This window comes from Ctenocephalides felis, unplaced genomic scaffold (genome assembly GCF_003426905.1).
Source record: "Ctenocephalides felis isolate EL2017-DRISC unplaced genomic scaffold, ASM342690v1 CF-g0.4_SCAFFOLD_00845, whole genome shotgun sequence".
Lineage (NCBI taxonomy): Eukaryota > Metazoa > Arthropoda > Insecta > Siphonaptera > Pulicidae > Ctenocephalides > Ctenocephalides felis.
In genome coordinates, this window is record NW_020536999.1 from 53,697,091 (window position 1) to 53,717,281 (window position 20,191).

The following is a 20,191-nucleotide window of genomic DNA, read 5'->3' on the forward strand; positions in this document are numbered from 1 at the left end:
GACGCATTCCAGAAAAACTTATGCAAATATTTTGTATTAGGAATAAACATCGAGATTGGGTTTGTTTAATTTGGATATTATTATATATATTTTTTAAATTAATATTATTTGTTGTATACTAGGTGTACAACTAATGTAGATATGAATATAATAGTTGGAATTATTCCTCAAATTAAAATAATACTGTTGTTTTATAGTTCGGTTAGTTTGTAAGTTTGCTAAATTTTTGGGACCAACCTTGAAGTTAAAGTTTCTACTAATTATCATTTTTGTTTATAGACATAGACAAGAAGACAAGTATATTCAGTAGAACTCCAATTATCCGAACTCCGACTATCCGAATCGCCGATTATCCGAATCACTTTCAGAAAAAAAATGTCCAAGTGTCTAAGTGCAAAAAAGTCTAAGTGCAAAAAAAGTCTAAGTCCAAAAAAAGTCTAAGGTTGAAGACCGCAAAACAGCTTACATTGACGGAGATGTTTAAAAAACAATGATTTTTATTTCTAAACTTGTACATTTATTTATATTTAAAACATGTGAAAATATCATGTTTCTTTCATTTAATTCAATAAAAAGATAGTGCAATATCAAAACGTAACTTTTTTTCTCCTACACAATTTTTAAAAAAAACTCCGATTATCCGAATATTTGATTATCCGAATGGGTCCCGGTCCCCATTAATTCGGATAATTGGAGTTCTGCTGTATAGTTAAGTAATTTCCCAACGAAAATATCCGGCCCGATATAGTTGATACTTGAAAATCGAGAAAATTTCTCACACCAAACTTCTTTATTTCGAGTTTTATACGTAGTATGTAGAATTTAGTTTAAAAACATCCTTAGGAATAAATACATTTTATTTATGTATAAATATGCATATATTATTATGATTTTATTACAGATTCATCCCCAAACGATTTGCTCGATCCAGGGCAAATACTCAGATACTCTTGTATACACACCTGGACTGCCGACGACGCCGCAAGTTATACCGAAGGAAGTAACTCCGATCAAATCGTACATGCAATAAGGAACTTCAAGATACGTTTGCAAAGGCCCTCCCGAATCACCCTATAAAAATATCAAATCACTATATATAGTAGAAACATCTATTAACCATAACAAAGGTTAAAATGTGCAGGTAAGCCATTTTTATTAATAGTAATCAGTAGAAGATGGATATAAAATTTTAATATTACATTTATTACCGTGTGCATTTTTAGTGACTATGTGTAAAGTATTTCTTGAAACTTAAACTTTACCTGACAAGTATCTTTCATTTCACTATGATGGCCAGCACACATTTGACTTTCTGGAACAATTCCAGACCTTAATCTACGACTAGATGCAAACGCTGAATAAGTTTCATTGCATTCTTCTTGTGAAAACATTTCTAGAGTAACCTGCAAAAAATATTATAAAATAATATTATGAAATATGTCGTTTGATGTATAACTAACTAATCTAAATATAGTGCAGTAAATGGAGAGGAAAAAAGGGTATAACCTCTGATTTTTTTTACTGTGCCCCGATTTGCATCAAATTTTGGAAATAGGCTAATCTTACCCTTAAGTTTAAAAGGACTTTTGTCTCTAAGGGTAAAAAGGGTTAAACATTCGATAATTAAGATAAAGAGGTTAAGATATAATTTACTTCATACTTAAATCTTTTTATGTCATACCAAAATATATTTTTAGGTGTTTTTTCAATTCAAAGGTTGTTCGCAAGGGTGAAAATGATTTTATTAGCAGGTAAATGTATAAGAAAATATGTTACAATTTTACCCTTCAATATTAAACATATTTTCTAGTGATAAAATGGCTCAATGTCAATTTATATATAAAGCCTTTATAATAAAGGGTAGCGGTGGCATCAAAACACCCCTCCCCCGCCTCCAAAGGGCGGCGGGGAGTTTAAATTGTTTTCACTTTTGAACTTTTGGATGAGATGGACCTAATTCCAAAATTTAATTCAAATCACAGTAAAAAAATTTAGACCCAAAACGTTCCATTGACTGGAATGATAGGAATATTTTTAATTCTATTCTAGTTAAAAAGTCGAAAATTATTTGGACTAAAATTCTTGATCTACTTTTAGTTACGTTTTCACTCAATTAAAGGATTTTTCATCTCTAACAATAGTTTTCAAGATTACCCTTTCTATCATTTTCCTAATTAATATTTGGAACTTAATAAGCTTCATGTCTAAAATAATGACAATTTTTTTAAAGTTAAAGATATAAAGATAAATTCAACATGTTTTTATAATTCAATTTTTTCACTGAACTTGAAATTAAAGCATTTTTTGTAATAAAAAAAACTATATAATATAGTTTGTATTACCTTGAACAGTTGTTGGCTCGTGGAACCTAAGTATTCTGTTCTTCCCCAACCAGTAGCAATCGCTTTTTGATGGTTGATATTAAATTCCGTGTGAAGACAAGCTGGTATCACGAACTTATTTAAGATAGCTCTGAAAAATCAAGCAATTGTTATTCATAGCACATTCGTAAAATATGTTTAAATTAATGATTAAATATATTCAATAAAAAAAACATACTTGCGGTCGAGCCGTAATAGTGCAATATCGTGGTAACGAGAAGGAGCTTTATATTGCGGATGCTTGATAATTTCAGCAACAGAAAAATCTTGTGTTTCTGAGTCTCCTTCATTTGAAATATCATTTTCGCCAAGACGAATCCATCTTACTTCTCCACTTGAAAAGAAAATAATGTGGATTGTGGATCAAGGATTGATTAAAAAAAAATAGTGGTGTATGGCATTGTGCTATAAGGCAGTAATTTTAGAATAACATAAAAATTTGAATTTGTAATTCTCAAGGTTTGGCTCTTTTGCTTTCTATAATTCATCTAACTGGAATGAATTGAAAATTTATTTACTCTTGTGGTGAAAATACGCAATGCCCGGCTGTTAAAACAAATTCATCGCTAATCAATGTACCACCGCATGTCCATTTCTTTGAATTCTCTTCTCCCATACCTAGGAGGGCCTAAAACATAGTAATATATAGAATACATTACAATACAAATTTTCTTATTTATCACTTATTAAAATTACCATATGTGGAAATTCTCTAACGCCAGCATGCTGTCCTCCGATAACTAACTCAGTTACTTTATGTGCACATCTATTTACTTTTACTTTACCGAAATTAATAGTTTGAACTGGTGGTGTTATCCATTCATAGACATATTTGCTATATTCCTCACACACTAAAAAAAAGTTGGTAATGGAAAAATAAAATAGAATTATTTTAATACTAGGAAAATAATATACAATGACAAAAATAATATATTCTATTTAATACAGAAAATGAATTTCGTACTTGCTCGAGCTTTGCTACCAACTTTAGTATCTGGATCATTGTTAGAACGATTATTTGAATCGATGAGGCTGGACTCCGTGCTAGTTCGATCGTTCCGTTCCAAAGATCTCTGGTTATTATTTGATGTTGTACTTTGAGTAGTTGTAATAATTGCTGAGCCTATTCAGAAACATTATAGATTATTTTGCTTTACAAACCTTTGGATACAATTAAATCATTGTACCTTCAGAAACACAGCATACTACTGGATCAAGATTTGAAAAACCACACATTTGTGGATATTTTCCATTTCTTAACCCTACAATAGCTGGCGCGCAATTTTTTAGAAGTTTGCAGCTTCCAGATAATCCATCAATAGTGCAAGCATCACCTAAAATGATTCTTGTTTTATAATTAATATTAGAAGTGGTATCTTATATAGTGCGCAGTTTTAAAATATTTTTTATTTATATATACTTTACGAGTAAAATTATGGGCTTACCTTCATATCGTTGCGATTTTCCTAAATTTATACAGGAAAATAAACAAACTAAATAAATGACACTAATATTTAATTTATACATAATTCATAAATTATTATTGTGCATACAACATACAGAGTAATTACCATAATCTTTGTTATCAGCATAAACTCTGAACTATTCTACATATGTGCTATAGGATAGGTTTACTATATTTGTTAATGTTTGTGCAATCATAATTTAGATATTATATATATATATATATATATAATACAACAAAGTATATGAGAGTTTACAGAGCGTGGTTTTCCCAAGTGTTTTTTTTTTAGAAAAATGCATATAATGCTTAACTGCATGTGTGTTTAAATGGTAAATAATATTATATATCTGACTCTCAGGTTCTAGTCTTCCTTTAATTATCGTATGACCTTCTGATTATTATTATTATGAATAGCTTTCAAGAATTTACTTTGTGACCTATTCATTATTTAATTTCAAAACCTTTTGCTTCCGTCCATTTTCTTTATTCCATCAGGTATCTAAAACTTTCTAGCTACTCTCTCTTCAGTTTGCCGATATTGTTTGCAGGGTGGAGATTTTATAGTAGCAAAATATTTTATGAAAATTAAAGTCATCGTTCGTTTTTTCCCCTAAAATTCCCACATAGATACTCTGGGACCAAAAAAGTGGTGTATATTTGCAGCGCCCTGGCATTTATGGCGTACCAAGACTCTTTGTTCAGAATCCATGTTGAGCATCGTTGTTTCTGTGTATGTACTTCTAGTAAATATACTTGTCACTAATATAAAATACAAGAAACATAAATCTTTTTAAAACTTTGATTAACCGAACGCTAATAAATCTTCAATTGCAGTCGAAGTCTGTCTGTCCCTGCCTTATGCCATATATAGATGATTGCCAAAATAATCATTGCCATGCGTGACTAGTAAATACTAAGTAAAAAGTATATATATATATATATATATATATATATATATATATTATATATATATACATAGCTGGGCACCGTTAATCAAAAAGTTAACTTCGTTAATCGTTAATCCGCTACAAAAAAAGTTAGCTTCGTTGAACGTTAAAGCGTTACATTTCGGAATAATTAACGCAAGTTAACGTTAATCGTTAATCCGTTAATATGTGTAAAATTACATTTTTATATCGTTGCGTTAGTGAACTTAAAAAACTTATTGGTTTAGGTTCTGGAAGTTAATAGGTTATGAATAAAACAAAATACTTGTATAATTCAAATGTGTAATTTAACCCCTTAATGGCGCGACGCGCTTTATGCACACACCGTGATAATAACGCTATTGGTCAACTTTCTGTTTTTATGATTGCATATTGTTTTTACAAGAATTTTTTTCTAAATAAAGGGAAAGAGTTTTTTTTGCCAAAAATAACGCGCGACGGGTTAAGCGTCGGGTGTTAGGTGCATATTTCTCTTCATGAACATTAACATGTTGAAGTTCTCGTCTGAAAGCGAGGCTCGTTTTGGTGTAAAAATGTCTTTACCCGTGGAAAACAAACGTTCAATTGCAGCGCTTGAGGGTATAGCAGTATTGTATTTAATAAATTGATTTATGAATCGTTGAACAAGTCTTTTGAACATGTTGGCACTGTTCATCATTCACAAGTGGTCCAAATCTTTTCTCTATGTCATTTAATAAGGCATTGGCTAAAGCTGTGCCGTGCGGTAAATAGTAGGCATTGGCAGGGCCGTGCCTGGGTATTTGGCCGCCTGCGTGCGAGCATATAAATGGCCGCCCTTAAAAATAGCATAATAGGAAAATATCCAATATGTTCTCACGAAAAAAATCGTCTTGTAATTTTCAAGTTTTCTCGACATTTTAAGTCATTCTGAATCGTTTGAAAGCCGATTTTTGAATTTTCGGCAACGTTTTCTCAAAAACGGTTAAATCCAATTCAAAAGTTTAAAAGTCATTTGATGTAACTAGATAATGACTAGCGCCTGTCAGTTTTGTGCGACGATCGGCCAAGCTGTTTCTAATCAACAGAAAAATATAAAATTTATTGTACACGTTTTAGCCAAAAATTCTGCATCGATTTTAAAAATTCAGGAACTGTTTGAAAGATATCATTTAGGAATCGTGCTGATTAGTTCTAAGAGATCGGTCGGTTCGTTTCTTCGTGTTTAATTGGTGAATATTGCTTTACGATGATATTCATAAAACTTTTTTGGCGATAGTGATCATGGTCTCTAAGATAACTAAATATTTCGACCCACATTAAGTCATTTTAATTTTTAAAATATGTACTATCAAAGATTGCAAAAATGAGCGGCGCTTTTTTACGTGAGTCAAAATTTCATCTTTAGTCGACCTTTTCTCAAAAATGCACAATCCCATTTGAAAAATCGTCAAAATTCGTAAATTCGATAAGCACTCGTGCTGCTTAGTTTTGCCTTTAGAATTTTCAAAAAAGTCTCAAATTTTTGATTAGTGAATTAATTTTAAAAATTCAAAAACCATTACAAACGTTTTCCATTTGAAAATCTTGTTGATTAAATTTTGTCAATAATCGACGAGTCGTTTTTCAGTTATTGATTAACAAATTGCTTTGGAAATTTGGATCTTGTTTTTAATTTACTACAGTTTGTTTCTTGTTCAATAATATGTAATTTTTAAACTATTTATAAAACATAATGGAAAGAATTGTATATGGTAACACCATTATTTTTGTTCACACTAGTCAACACTGCTGCTGCAGTATTATCAGTACCAGCAGTAACTAGAATTCAATAGATAGATTTTGGGATTATAACTGTTCAGGTCGATAGTACCTTTTATCAGTAAATCGATATCATTGTGATTTCCGTACTCCGTTACAATTATTCGGCAAATAAATTGAATCAAATTAAAATAGTGTTTAATTTATAAAATAAGTTCTGCAAGACATACAGTATACGAATTTCTTGGAAAATACGTCCATAAAATTTTGGTCCTTCAACCGGATCTTGGCTAGATCTTGAGCTGCAGAATATACATTTTATTCTAAAATTTGTGCACTACGTCAATTTTGTGCAATACGTGCACGTGCAATTAGCTGCAGTTTGCTGAATGCTGACACGTGCAATTTGCTGCCGAATTACTGTGGACATCATCCACGTGGCCTAAGTGAACTTGGGGTTCAGGAAGTGTCGCGAGTCTACCAGTGACATATGCGGAGTTAAGGAGCTGTGGAAAGTCTACCACGTGTCCCAAAGGAATTACTTGGAAGAATTCATGAGGTGACATTGTAGAAGTGATATCTATTGACATTTATTTATTTGACATTACCTACAGTGAATATTATAATTATTTCATTGTATTGTAATTGCTTATTATAGTTATAAATTTTGAGTTGTAAAGGTCGTAGGCTTGTAGGTTTCATTGTTGTTTGACGCCATTTTACGCGACCGACATCCATTATAGTTAGCTTAAGGTCTGAAGTTTATACTCGTGTGGCCTTACCTAACAATATTATATTATTTTTTCAAAGTTGTTTTCATATTTTCATTCTTTATACCGATTGTTATTAGTTTATAAATTTAATTTGAAGTAATAATTTAATTTCAATCAAAATGGCCGACTTAAGTACATTGTTGCAACAGAGGTCACAGATAGAAATTACGTTTGACATTATATTTAAATATGTTACTAGCTTTAAAGGCGATAATATTGCCGGTTTAAATATACGCAAACAGAAATTACTAGAAATGTTTCATCGGATCGAGGAAATATATGTTGAATTAGAATTGCTCGAGCCCAAAAAGTACTCAGTAGAATTCCGCAAATATTGTGAGAAACATTTAGATTTATTGACTAGGATTGACGAATTAGTCCAAGATAACACCGTTGATAACAAACAAGCTATTGATAATATAATAAAACCCAATAATCCGCAGGTTAAATTACCTGACATAGTATTGCCGAGGTTCAATGGCGAATATAATTCATGGGTTGAGTTCAAAGATATTTTCATTTCATTAATACATAACAACAAAAATTTAACAGATGTAGAAAAGTTGTATTATCTAAAAGGTTCATTGTCTTCTGGCCCGTCTAAATTGATAGCGAATTTAACCATGACAAACCAAAACTATGCCATAGCTTGGAATTCATTGACACAGCATTATGATAATAAACTTTTCATTATTAATGCACATTTGTCATCATTATTTAATTTACCAAATTTAACTAGAGATACGTTTGAACATTTAAATTCATTTTTAAATACTGCTCGACAACAGGTGCTATCACTAAAATCAGTCTATGATGACGCTAAGTATTGGGATTTAGTCTTTATATTTTTATTCACAAAAAAGTTGGACGATAAAACCTGCTTGGCATGGAATTTACATAGGAATACAGATTTGCCTACTTTAGAACAATTTTTTGAATTTTTAACATCACGTATTTCAGCCTTGGAGGCGACTTTTAGATCAGAACCTTCTAGTAGTAAATCAAAATTTAATTCAAAACCCGTTAATTTCATTAGTAAACAAAAATCCAAGCGAATTTGTCCATTTTGCAAACGAAATCACCCATTATTTAATTGTGACGCATTCAAAAAATTGTCTGTCCAAGAACGCAAGAAATTTGCAAATAAAAATAATTGTTGTGAGAAATGTTTGGATGGTTTTCATGCCTTAGCAAGTTGCAAGTATACGGGTTCATGTAGGGTATGCAAATCCGAATTGCATAATACTTTGCTACACAGTGCACAAAGTGATCAGATTAGTCACCAAGTAGATAAGCCTTCTGATAAGCCACCGACGATTTTGTTAGCTAATTGTAAAAATAACATTCAAACCTTGTTATCTACTGCCATTGTAAGGGTTTATGATTCATTTGGTAGATCATTCAATGTACGGGCATTATTAGATAGCGGTAGTCAAATAAATATTATTTCGGAGTCACTTGCCGACCGGTTAAATTGCACTCTAAATACAGTATCAAATTCTTTAAGTGTTTTACATGGACATTCGTTATTTAGTAATAAAACAGCTGCTATAAAAATATTTTCAAATGCTTCTACGTTTTCTAGAACCTTAGATTTTGTTGTTTTAAAATCAATCACTAGTAATTTGCCGTCCGCTGATATTAATATAAACGATTGGAATATTCCCTCACACATTAAATTAGCAGATCCTCATTTTTATATTTCAAGCCCTATAGATATGTTGATAGGAGCTGAACTCTTCTTCGACATTTTACAGCAGGGTTCTATTAGGTTAGGAAGTTATCACCCGATTTTACGTAACTCTAAGTTTGGATGGATTGTTTCGGGCAATTACAATAGTGTTGAAAGGTCTAAGGAATATGTAGGTTTGATAACACATTCTAATTTTAAATTAAATGAGAATTTAGTTAAATTCTGGAATTTGGAAGAAATACCTGAGACAAATATGCGCCTTTATGGTTTAAATAAAATTTGTGAAGAGCAGTTTCTATCTAGTGTTTCTAGAATTAATAATAGGTTTGAAGTTGCCTTGCCCTTTACACCAGATTATCAAGGAGAATTAGGTCATTCATATGGTGTTGCACATAAGAGATTTCTTTATTTAGAAAAGCGTTTTTACAAGAATCCCAATTTATATAAACTTTATCGTGAGTTTATTCATGAATATATTTCTATGGGGCACGCCGTTCAAACAGATATTCCAAAATCGGACATTTTAGATACCTTTGATTCTTCCACCAGTCATAATCATTATTATATGCCACATCATGCTGTTTTTAAAAATTCAGATTCTAATAAAATACGCGTTGTTTTTGACGCATCGACTAAAACTTCGTCGGGAAAGTCTCTTAACGACATCCTTCTAGCTGGTCCAAAATTACAGAAGGATTTATTTTGCATTTTGCTAAGATTCAGATCGAAGCCTTTTGTTTTCATAGCTGATTTAATTAAAATGTTTAGACAAATAAATATTAAAAGAGCCGATCAGGAGTATCAAAGGATTCTTTGGAGGGACTCTCCTTCGGAAGAAATAAGATGTTACAGGCTTACAACTGTAACTTACGGAACGGCTTCAGCTCCATATCTTGCGATAAGATGTTTGAATCATTTAGCCTTTGAAGAAAAAGCCACATTCCCGATTGCTTCACATGTACTTTTAGAGGACATTTATGTCGACGACATAATTACTGGTGCTAATAGTATAGAACATTTACAGCGTACTAAAATTGAATTAATTAAGTTATTAGAATTAGGCGGTTTTTGCTTACATAAATGGGCTTCAAATATTCCAAGTTTTTTAAATGATATTCCTTTGCAATTGAGAGAATTTAATAACCCTATCTTCACTGACGATAAAAATTCTATTAACACCTTAGGCTTATTATGGAATCCAAAACAGGATCACTTTCTTATTTCAGTTCCCACTTTTAAATTTAATAATTGTACAAAGCGAGTTATTTTATCTGTGATATCACAAATTTTTGATCCTTTAGGACTGATCGCACCTGTCGTTATACAAGGAAAATTGATTTTACAAGAACTTTGGAAAGATAAGAAAGATTGGGATGAAAGTGTTTCTGCAAACGTTGAAAATAAGTGGTTCAAGTTTGCCACAAAGTTAGGGACATTATCACACTTAGTTATTGATCGTTGCGTTTTTCATCACAAACGTATTATAAGTATTCAACTTCATGGTTTTGCTGATGCGTCTTCATATGCTTATGGAGCATGCTTTTATGTTAAAACCACATATGAAGATAAAACTACGAGTGTGAAACTACTGTGTGCGAAATCAAAAGTTGCACCTTTAAAACCGATAACTTTAGCGAGGTTGGAATTGTGTGCTGCATTATTATTGGCTAGGTTGTTCAGAAGGGTGATTGATAACATTGATATAAATTTTGAAAAGGTTTTACTTTGGAGTGACTCGAACATTGTCTTGTCATGGATCGCTGGCGATCCAAATAGATGGCATATCTTTGTGAGCAATAGAGTAGGAGAAATTACTGACATTACTCCCGGCACAATCTGGAGACATGTGCCTTCTGATTTCAACCCAGCAGATCTAATTTCACGAGGCTTATCCGCAGATCAATTAAAAACTTGTGAGCTATGGTGGAATGGCCCAAGTTGGTTGTCTGAGGATACTGATAGGTGGCCAAATGTTGATCCTTCTTTAGACGCTGTTCTACCCGAACAAAGAGTTCTATTAGTTAAAGAAAACAGCAGTTCTTTTCTTGATACTTTCTGTCAGCGATTCTCTTCGCTAAGGAAAATGACTAGAGTACTTGCTTACTGCTTAAGAATGAACCCTTATATTAAAAGGTCGATAGGTCGTGGTGATCACAATACGTTATCGGTCCCAGAATTAGATAATGCGTTGAAGGTAATTTTAAAATTGGTTCAGTTAGAAACCTTCACAAAAGTAATAAAAAATCTGCAAGATAGTAAACATACTCCTAGTCTTAAATTGATGTCGGAATTGAAATCGCTTCATCCTTTCTTAGATAAGTCAGGTTTTTTGAGAGTGGGTGGTAGGATAGAAAATGCTGATGTTTCTTATGAACAAAAGCACCCAATAATTCTGCCCAAAAAACATTATGTTACAAGACTCTTATTGAAACAAGAGCATGAAAGGTTGATGCATGCGGGCACGCAAACGGTTTTAGCAAATATTCGTCGAAAATATTGGCCCTTGAACGCGCGAAGAGAGCTAAAAGCGATAATACACTCATGTGTAAAATGTGCAAAAATTAAAGCTGTCACTGCCTCTCAATTAATGGGAAGTTTACCCATTGATAGAGTTAAATTTCAACGCCCTTTTTTTAATGTTGGGGTTGATTACGCAGGACCGCTGACGATAAGATCGAGTCGATTAAGGAAAGCACCAAGAATTAAGGCTTATATTGTTTTGTTTGTTTGCATGGTGACTAAAGCTGTTCATTTAGATATTACAACTAGCCTCACAGCAGAATCATTTATTTGTGTTTTAAAGAGATTCGTTTCTCGTAGAGGTCTATGTTCGGTAATAAATAGCGACAACGGAACGAATTTTATAGGCGCTAATCATGAGTTGCAAGAGCTACGGAATCTTTTTAGTAAACAATCCTTCAAGACAGATATAATTAACCAAGCTGCGACAATGGGCATAACTTGGAAGTTTATTCCTTCTCATTCCCCACATTTTGGTGGATTGTGGGAAGGAAGTATTAAAATTATGAAATATCACCTTCGAAGGATAATAGGCTCCTCCTGTTTAACTTATGAGGAATATTTAACAGTACTATTACAGGTGGAAGCAATTCTTAATTCACGTCCTCTTATGGCAATAACAGATGATGTTTCTAGTTTTCAGTACTTATCGCCTAGTCATTTTTTGATTGGAGATTTTTTAACTACAATCCCAGAACCAAACGTAAATTTTGATAAATTAAATTCATTAACGGTATATAAGCAATTAACTGCCATGCGAGATAAATTTTGGACTTTATGGTCAAAGGATTATTTATCTTATTTGCAAAAACGAAATAAATGGTCAGATAATCAGCCAAATTTGAAATTAAACTCGATAGTTTTGATTAAGGAGGATAACCTTCCCCCATTAAGATGGTGCTTGGCTAGAATTGTTAATTTAAATTATGGTCGTGATGGTAAAGTTCGAGTGGCAGAAGTTAAAACCTCAAATGGAACCTACACAAGACCTATTCATAAATTAGTGCCTTTGCCAATTAATGATTAATATTGTAAATAACAAATATTTGTATCTTGTGTTATTTCTTGAATGTGAACTAATTTAATTGTATTTTGTATTAGAAAAAATGTATGATTTTTTGAATGTAGCTAAGTTAATTACTTTAAGTTTTGTAGTTGCTATTAAGAAACTTATATTTATTTTGTATGTGACTTAAGATATTATCTACTAGATTTAACTTTAAGTTTATTTAATTTTGGATGCAATTGTGCATCGAGTGGGAGTATGGAAAGAATTGTATATGGTAACACCATTATTTTTGTTCACACTAGTCAACACTGCTGCTGCAGTATTATCAGTACCAGCAGTAACTAGAATTCAATAGATAGATTTTGGGATTATAACTGTTCAGGTCGATAGTACCTTTTATCAGTAAATCGATATCATTGTGATTTCCGTACTCCGTTACAATTATTCGGCAAATAAATTGAATCAAATTAAAATAGTGTTTAATTTATAAAATAAGTTCTGCAAGACATACAGTATACGAATTTCTTGGAAAATACGTCCACATAACTAATATTTTTAAAAAAATTGTACAAAATTGAATAATCTGCGATAGTTTTTCACATTGCAATGTACTCATGAATTAATATATTTTCATTGTTAAGTCGATTATTAACACATGTTGGATACTTCATGCAACTTGATTTAGGCAAAGTTGCCACTTACACCAAGTTTATAACTTATAAATTATTTAGAAACAGAGTCGCATTCAATAGGGCCGCCTTTGGCTGATTTTTACTACGGTAATTTTGGTCTTTTAGATATATACAGCGGACTTTACGGCAGCGAATGAGTTCAGCGGACTTTGAGCTTGGCCGCCTCTTAATCCAACAGTCTTTTAATTTGGCCGCCTTTTAATTCAGTAGACTTTTAATGCAACAGCTATTTATTTCGACCATTTTTTGTAATGGCCGTCTTTGAATTTGTTCTTTTTTTCATTTGGCGGTACACGCACTGCACGCTGGCCAGGCACGGTCCTGGGCATTGGATTAACGATTAACGGACTTCTGGCATTTTAACGGAAGTTAACGTGTCCGTTAACATTTTCAAAAGTTAACTTAAAAGTTAATCCGTTAATCAAAATGTTAACTTCGTTAATTAACGATTAACGGATTAACGAGTTAATGCCCAGCTATGTATATATATATATATATATATATATATATATATACTAGCAAACCCGACGAACTCGTTTCACCACCAAATGGTTTCGTGAGAAAGATGAAGAATTTTTTTGTTTGTTTTATATTTGAAAAGGAAAAATTTGATTTTGTTACACAACAGTAATGAATTTATTTCGATTACAAAAATGAAGTGTTTTTAGTTGAACTTCTCTAAGTAAATAAGAGTGAATCCGCCAATTATCCGTTTCATTGAAGTGCTCTTTGGTAAACCACATTTTTTGTTTTTTGGTCTGACGTTAACACAAACAAAGCGGATGGTTTTCCAACTCGTGAACAGGCAACGAATAACTGCCCATGTAAAAAACAATGATTTTCTAAATAATCTATTTCAAATTTATCCCGCAAACACTAAGCGATTGGCCTTGCGACTTGTTAATTGTCATTGCCTTGTTTGCTTATCTATGGTAATTATGATCATTGCGAACGCAAGGCGAACTGGAAGGCAAACGGAAGACCAGTCGGAATCATTGGTATGTCACCAAATTATCAGCAATTTTTGATTGAATGGTGAAATTCAGTGCGTGTACTTCATTATTCTTTGCGGCAAGAATTGCTCGTTGACTTAACCAAGCATAATTCTGATAATTCTCACTAATGTTATTACTCGATGCCATGCACCACTAATTTTTTCTTGGCTATAAACCTTGCGGAGCCCGAAACCTTTCCAACGAATGCAAAATTGTCGAAATCGGTTCGTGCGTTCTGGAGTTATATCGTCAGGAAGGAAAACCCGACTTATTTTTATATATATGTAGATATATATATATATATATATATATATATATATACTATTTGTTTTGATAATTATTATTACTTTCAATAAATCATAATTATCTTTATTATTACAACTATAATACATTATTGGTTCTATCATATGTAGAAAAGTATTATCTGTTATTATTATAAACTATAATAAAATCACATGTTTATCCCCATACAGTCTGTTCAATCCATGGCAAATATTCCGAAACTCTCGTATAAACTCCTGGACTTCCAACGACTCCGCAAGCAATTCCGAAAGATGTAATACCTATGACATCATACATACAGGTAGGGTCATTTAGATAAGTTTGCAAAGGACCTCCAGAATCACCCTATATAAAAGGATATAACATAAGTCACCAAAAATAATATTGATTTTAAATAAATGCTCTGTTACCTGGCAAGTGTCTTTACTTTCAGTATGATGTCCGGCGCACATTTGGCTTTCTGGTACAATTCCATATTTCAATCTACGATTTGATATAAATGCGGCATAAGTATCATTACATTCTTGTTGAGAAAATAATTCTAAGGTAACCTGTTTTGAAATACATGGACTTAATATCATGACATTTTTTAATGATTTAAGTAATTACTTATAATATATTTATATTTATACAATAACCTTATACAGTTGCTGACTTGTAGTACCATAAGTGTGTGTCCTACCCCAACCAGTGGCAATGGCCTTTTGATGTCCTATGTTAAATTCGGTATGTAGACATGCTGGTATTACGTACTTGTTCAAAATAGCTCTGCACAATTTAATAAATGGTTCAAAAATAATATATTAACTTAAAAAATTAAAATTTATATTTAATTAGAATTGATACTGACTTGCGGTCCAGGCGTAATAAGGCAATGTCATTGTAACGAGAAGGTGCTTTGTATTGCGGGTGTTTTATAATTTGGGCAACTTCAAAATCTTGCGTTTCCGTTTCCTGCGAGTTCTGAATATTATTTTCACCAAGGCGTACCCATTTCACTTCACCACTAAAAAATAAATTTTGTCTCAGAATTTGTGTTAGACTAAATTTGAATCTACGGGCCCAAACTAACTGATTTTACCAGCCGTACTACCAGCCATGTCTATGTTTACTATGCTCGTCACAACATAATCCGTGAAACTAAATACTTCTGTTGCAAAAATACTTCTAAATTACAATTATTATTATTTTTTTATATAATTGTTATTTATATATGCTAAGGTTAAAATACTTATTAATTAGTTAACTAAAAACTTACAATTTAAAAACACTTAAAAAATTGTGAAACTAATATTTCTTTCATTTAAATACCTAAAAAATTGTAAAAGAAATACCTATATTGTAAAAATATTTAATAATAATAATAATAATGATAATGATAACAATAATAATAATAATAAGATACTTAAATTTGTTAAAATATCATGAAATAACCTAAAATTTGTTAAATAAAATAATTATATTGTAAAAGTATTATAAAGCTTATTAAAAAACTTATTAAATTTTTAAAAAATACTTGCAACAAACAAACTAGTTATAATTTTGAAATAATTAAAATTAACTAAATATAAATAAGTTTATAGCAAATAATAATTTAATTAACAATTATATTAAGGGGGTATTCTAGTGTAGAGCGATGAATTTTAGGTCATTTGTAAAGTGTCGTAAAAGAAAGCAATGAATGTTTACTATCCATTTTTTACCACTCGTTTATTAATATTATTCAAATATAAAACAAAAATTAAAAAAAGTTGAAAATTGTAAAAACTGGCAGCTGATGAAGTGGGTGATCTCTAACAAAAAATTGGCACCTCAGTCTTGACATGATTTCAGCCCTTTTAGCCATCGGAAATGCAAAAAATAAGAAGATTATTAATCTACAATGATGTCGCAATCGCTCGAACTAGCAATGAGTAAAAAAAAGTTTTTTCTCACAAATTGGCGGCTGTTTGAAAAAAAAGGTGTTTTTTTTTACTGTTTTTTGAATTTCTCGAATTTTTTAAAAATAGTAAAAATTGGAATTTGGGGATAATCCTAGTTCGGGCTATAGATAGGTCTATAAACAAGACTATCTGAACATTTCAAGTGAATTGGTCGATTAAAACTCGAGAAATCGTGTCAACAGTACTGAAAAAGTCTGTTCTGAGGAAAACGCATTTAAAGTTTTGCGTGAAGCCAAACCAGTATGGAGACTGAGTCCGTAAAATGCCTATATTTCCGAAAATAATTCAAATTTTCAAAAACCTTCTCGTACCCATATTCTTTGATAGTTTCACTTTGAAAATATGAAATTAAAAAAATCGATTTTTCTGAATTTCTACACTAGAATACCCCCTTAAACCTGTAAAATATTGACTTAAACCTTATTATAATATTAATATACCGACGGCTTGTAAAACAAATAAATAAATAAATCATATTTATACAAAGTATCACAATAATGCAATTCTTACTCTTGTGATGAAAATATGCAATGTCCGGCAGTCAGAACAAACTCATCACTTATCAAAGTTCCACCGCATGTCCATTTTTTAGAATTTTTGTCACCCATGCCCAGCAAAGCCTATAAAATATATAACGCAATTAGAGTCGATTACTTCAACAGTGGACAGTTGTACAACTTGCAAATTAATCAAAAATGAAATTAATATTTTATAGAGAAATCTAAAAGTTAAGCATGAGAAAACATTTTATTCGATTTATATAATGGCAAATTGCAGCAATTTGTCTTATGATCTAATGCCATACAATAGTTTTGTTTTCATATCATACCATATGAGGAAATTCTCTAGGTTTGGTGAGCTCTCCTCCAATAACTAGTTCAGTTGCTTTGTGGCCACATCTATTTACTTTTACTTTTCCTGAATTGAAAGTTTGAACAGGGGGTGTGATCCATTCATATATGTACTCTCCATATTGCCGACACACTAGAGAATAATTACTGAATTGAAAATGAAATTTTATATCAAAGCTTTAATATATAGAATATGTATCGCTATACATACTAGCTCTTGCTTTGCTGCCAACATTTCCGTCTCCAAAACTCGTTTGAGTCGGTCTGGACACTGCATTCTGGTTATTTTGTTGATTGGATCCTGGTCTTTGACTAGAATTCGGCTTCTGATTACTTGTAGAACCTAGAATACATAAAACAAGGAAAATTTTAAATAATTCAACAGAATTGAAACACTTTTCATGTTGAAATTCTTATGATTACGCTTAATAAGTTTAATAACAATAAGAAGCGTGATTAAAAAAATATATACATATAACTTTTAGTATCTTCTCAAGTATATAGTATTAATTGTAATTTATATGTGTTTAGTGACTAATACTAAATTCAAACAGTTATTTAAACGTTATAAATTTTTGAGTGTTTTATGAAATTAAAATAATAAAATATACAATAATATAATATAATATACAAGTCTCAAAATCTTATTTTGAAATTGTATTTTACAAAATACAAGAATAATTTTATGTTATAGTTTAATACGTTGGATAAGCTAGGGATAAAGACACTGATAGTAAAATATTTCAAATGAAAATTAAAATGATACGAGAATAGAAAATAATATTTCTTATTGCAAATGGAATTAATATGAAAAAGTAGTGCTAAAAGCATTTAATGGATTAAAATTTATGAAAAATTTATAGCACATGTTGATTTTCACACAGTTATTCACAATTTATACCATATTATAGAATTTTCCAAAATATCACAAGACCAAAATTAGAAAACCAAAAAAAACAATTTATTTGTTTTAAATGTAAAACTCATAATTAATATTTTTATAAAAAATTCAGTCTGTTTCAGATTGTCTAATGACTTTGAGAACAAATCGTCAGACTAATTGTAAGAAGATCAGTTGCAGTCTCCACCGTTTTTAAGCTGTTGTTCCTACATTTCCGACAAAATAGTATATTTGAGATAAACTTGTTTTGCTTCTAAATCTATTATAATTATAAACATATAAATTATTTATTTTCATCATGAATTACTTGATGTTTCTGAAGGACAGCAAACAATTGGCAACGTTTCTAAGAAGCCACATATTTGCGGTCGTTCTCCTCTATTTTGCAAAGCTGTTATTGCCGAAGGACAATCTCGTATAAGTCGGCATTTACCAGATACTGTCCCTAAATTGCAATTGTCACCTAAAATTTTAAATAAATTAGTAATGATATAAGAAATATAGATGTATTCTTTATGCAGCATTTTACAACATCATATATGAAAAATACTTAGCATTAAGTGTATTATTGTAATTCCTTAAATAACAATATTTAGTTATAATTATCTCAATATATTAATATTCATGACTTATTGTTAATACATGCTGACCTTCATATCTTTGTGAGACTCCCAAACTAAAAATTGTGAATAAAAGAGGCAATAGTAATAAATAAGAGATATTTGAGTTCACGTTCATCGTTAAATCTTATTTATTATTGATTATCCTATTATTGATTTTTATTATAAATTTATTGGAATAATGTATTTATAACTGTGAGTTACTAAATAACTCCATAACTATTTTTTAGACAAAACGTGTAATCAATTTAGAAACTTCACTGTTTATATTTGCAAACTGTTGTTTTAAAATATATTTTAAAGAATATATATATTTTGAGAATGTTGTTTTAAATTATATTTTAAAGAATATATATAACTATGAGAAATATTTAACATGATATATTGATTCACTGATATATTTTTACTTTTTGAACCGATATTACCGATGAGATCAATTCTTGGACTAAAATCTTATTGGCGTTAATTTTATACGGGTATCTTTCTATATACACAAAAGTAAATACAATTAAAGACACGCACATGAATATAAATAAATATATAAATATTTATATTTCAACACATACACACACAGATATATATATATATATATATATATATATATATATATATATATATATTATATTTGTATTTGTATTTGTATTGTAACTGGGAATTCCGGTTTACCATCGACAAAATTGATCAGAGTCGATCAACATATTTTTTTATATTTTTTCTCTAAAATTATTAAAATAAAATAAGTAAACATGGGCGGCAAAAATTCGGTTTTTAATACTTCTGAGTTTTATTTTCATGCAATGAAGTTTCAGAATTGATTTCAAGTTATGTATAAAAGTAATTATTTAACTAAATAATTAGACAATTAAAATATATTTAAAATTATTTTTTCATTATTTATTATTAACTTCCCGTAGGGTGAGTTATAGTAATCTCAAAAAAATCTAAAATGAAAATTTTTATATATCTTTACGTTTCTGAATATTTTGGCATACCTTAGAAAAAATGAATATATGTGTGTGTGTGTGCGCGGATACAAATTTTCTTCGACGATTTTGGGAACACCGATCAACCGATTTGAATAATTCAAAAAACATTCGGTTAGTATTGATAAGGAGACGTGCTGATTAGTTTTTGGCGAAGGCAGGCCTAGCCGTTTCGAAGATACGAAGCTAAAAGTGCAAAAATGACAGGTTCTCAAAGAACAAATCGGGTAATTTGAATGATTCAAAAGACATTCGATTCGTATTGATGTGGAGACGTACTGATTAGTTTTTGTAGGCAGGTCCATTCGTTTGGAAGATACAGAGTAAAAAGTGCAGAAATTCCGATTAGATCCTAGACTTCATAGCATTGTTCGTGAGCATATCGTTGTAGCCTAGTTGGTTGGCGCGTCATCGTTC

General features: G+C 30.8%; 3 protein-coding genes across 3 annotated transcripts; 1 reads left to right on the plus strand and 2 right to left on the minus strand.

The window, feature by feature from the left end:
- Positions 1-903: 903 nt before the first annotated feature.
- LOC113385480 (serine protease snake-like) lies at positions 904-7,078 on the minus strand. The gene is made up of 10 exons (XM_026623339.1): positions 6,934-7,078; positions 3,827-3,874; positions 3,569-3,715; positions 3,346-3,504; positions 3,078-3,232; positions 2,900-3,009; positions 2,560-2,715; positions 2,343-2,472; positions 1,263-1,403; positions 904-1,071 (listed from the first exon to the last, which is right to left on the minus strand). The coding sequence occupies exons 1-10, from the start codon at positions 7,076-7,078 to the stop codon at positions 904-906; spliced, it is 1,359 nt and encodes a 452-aa protein (XP_026479124.1).
- Positions 7,079-7,404: 326 nt separating this feature from the next.
- Positions 7,405-12,525, plus strand: LOC113385488. The gene has a single exon (XM_026623348.1). The coding sequence runs from the start codon at positions 7,405-7,407 to the stop codon at positions 12,523-12,525; it is 5,121 nt and encodes a 1,706-aa protein (XP_026479133.1).
- Positions 12,526-14,653: 2,128 nt separating this feature from the next.
- Positions 14,654-18,909, minus strand: LOC113385497 (serine protease snake-like). Its single transcript, XM_026623354.1, has 9 exons — positions 18,822-18,909; positions 18,479-18,634; positions 17,482-17,613; positions 17,249-17,403; positions 16,930-17,039; positions 15,327-15,482; positions 15,115-15,244; positions 14,887-15,027; positions 14,654-14,821 (listed from the first exon to the last, which is right to left on the minus strand). The coding sequence occupies exons 1-9, from the start codon at positions 18,907-18,909 to the stop codon at positions 14,654-14,656; spliced, it is 1,236 nt and encodes a 411-aa protein (XP_026479139.1).
- Positions 18,910-20,191: the final 1,282 nt, after the last annotated feature.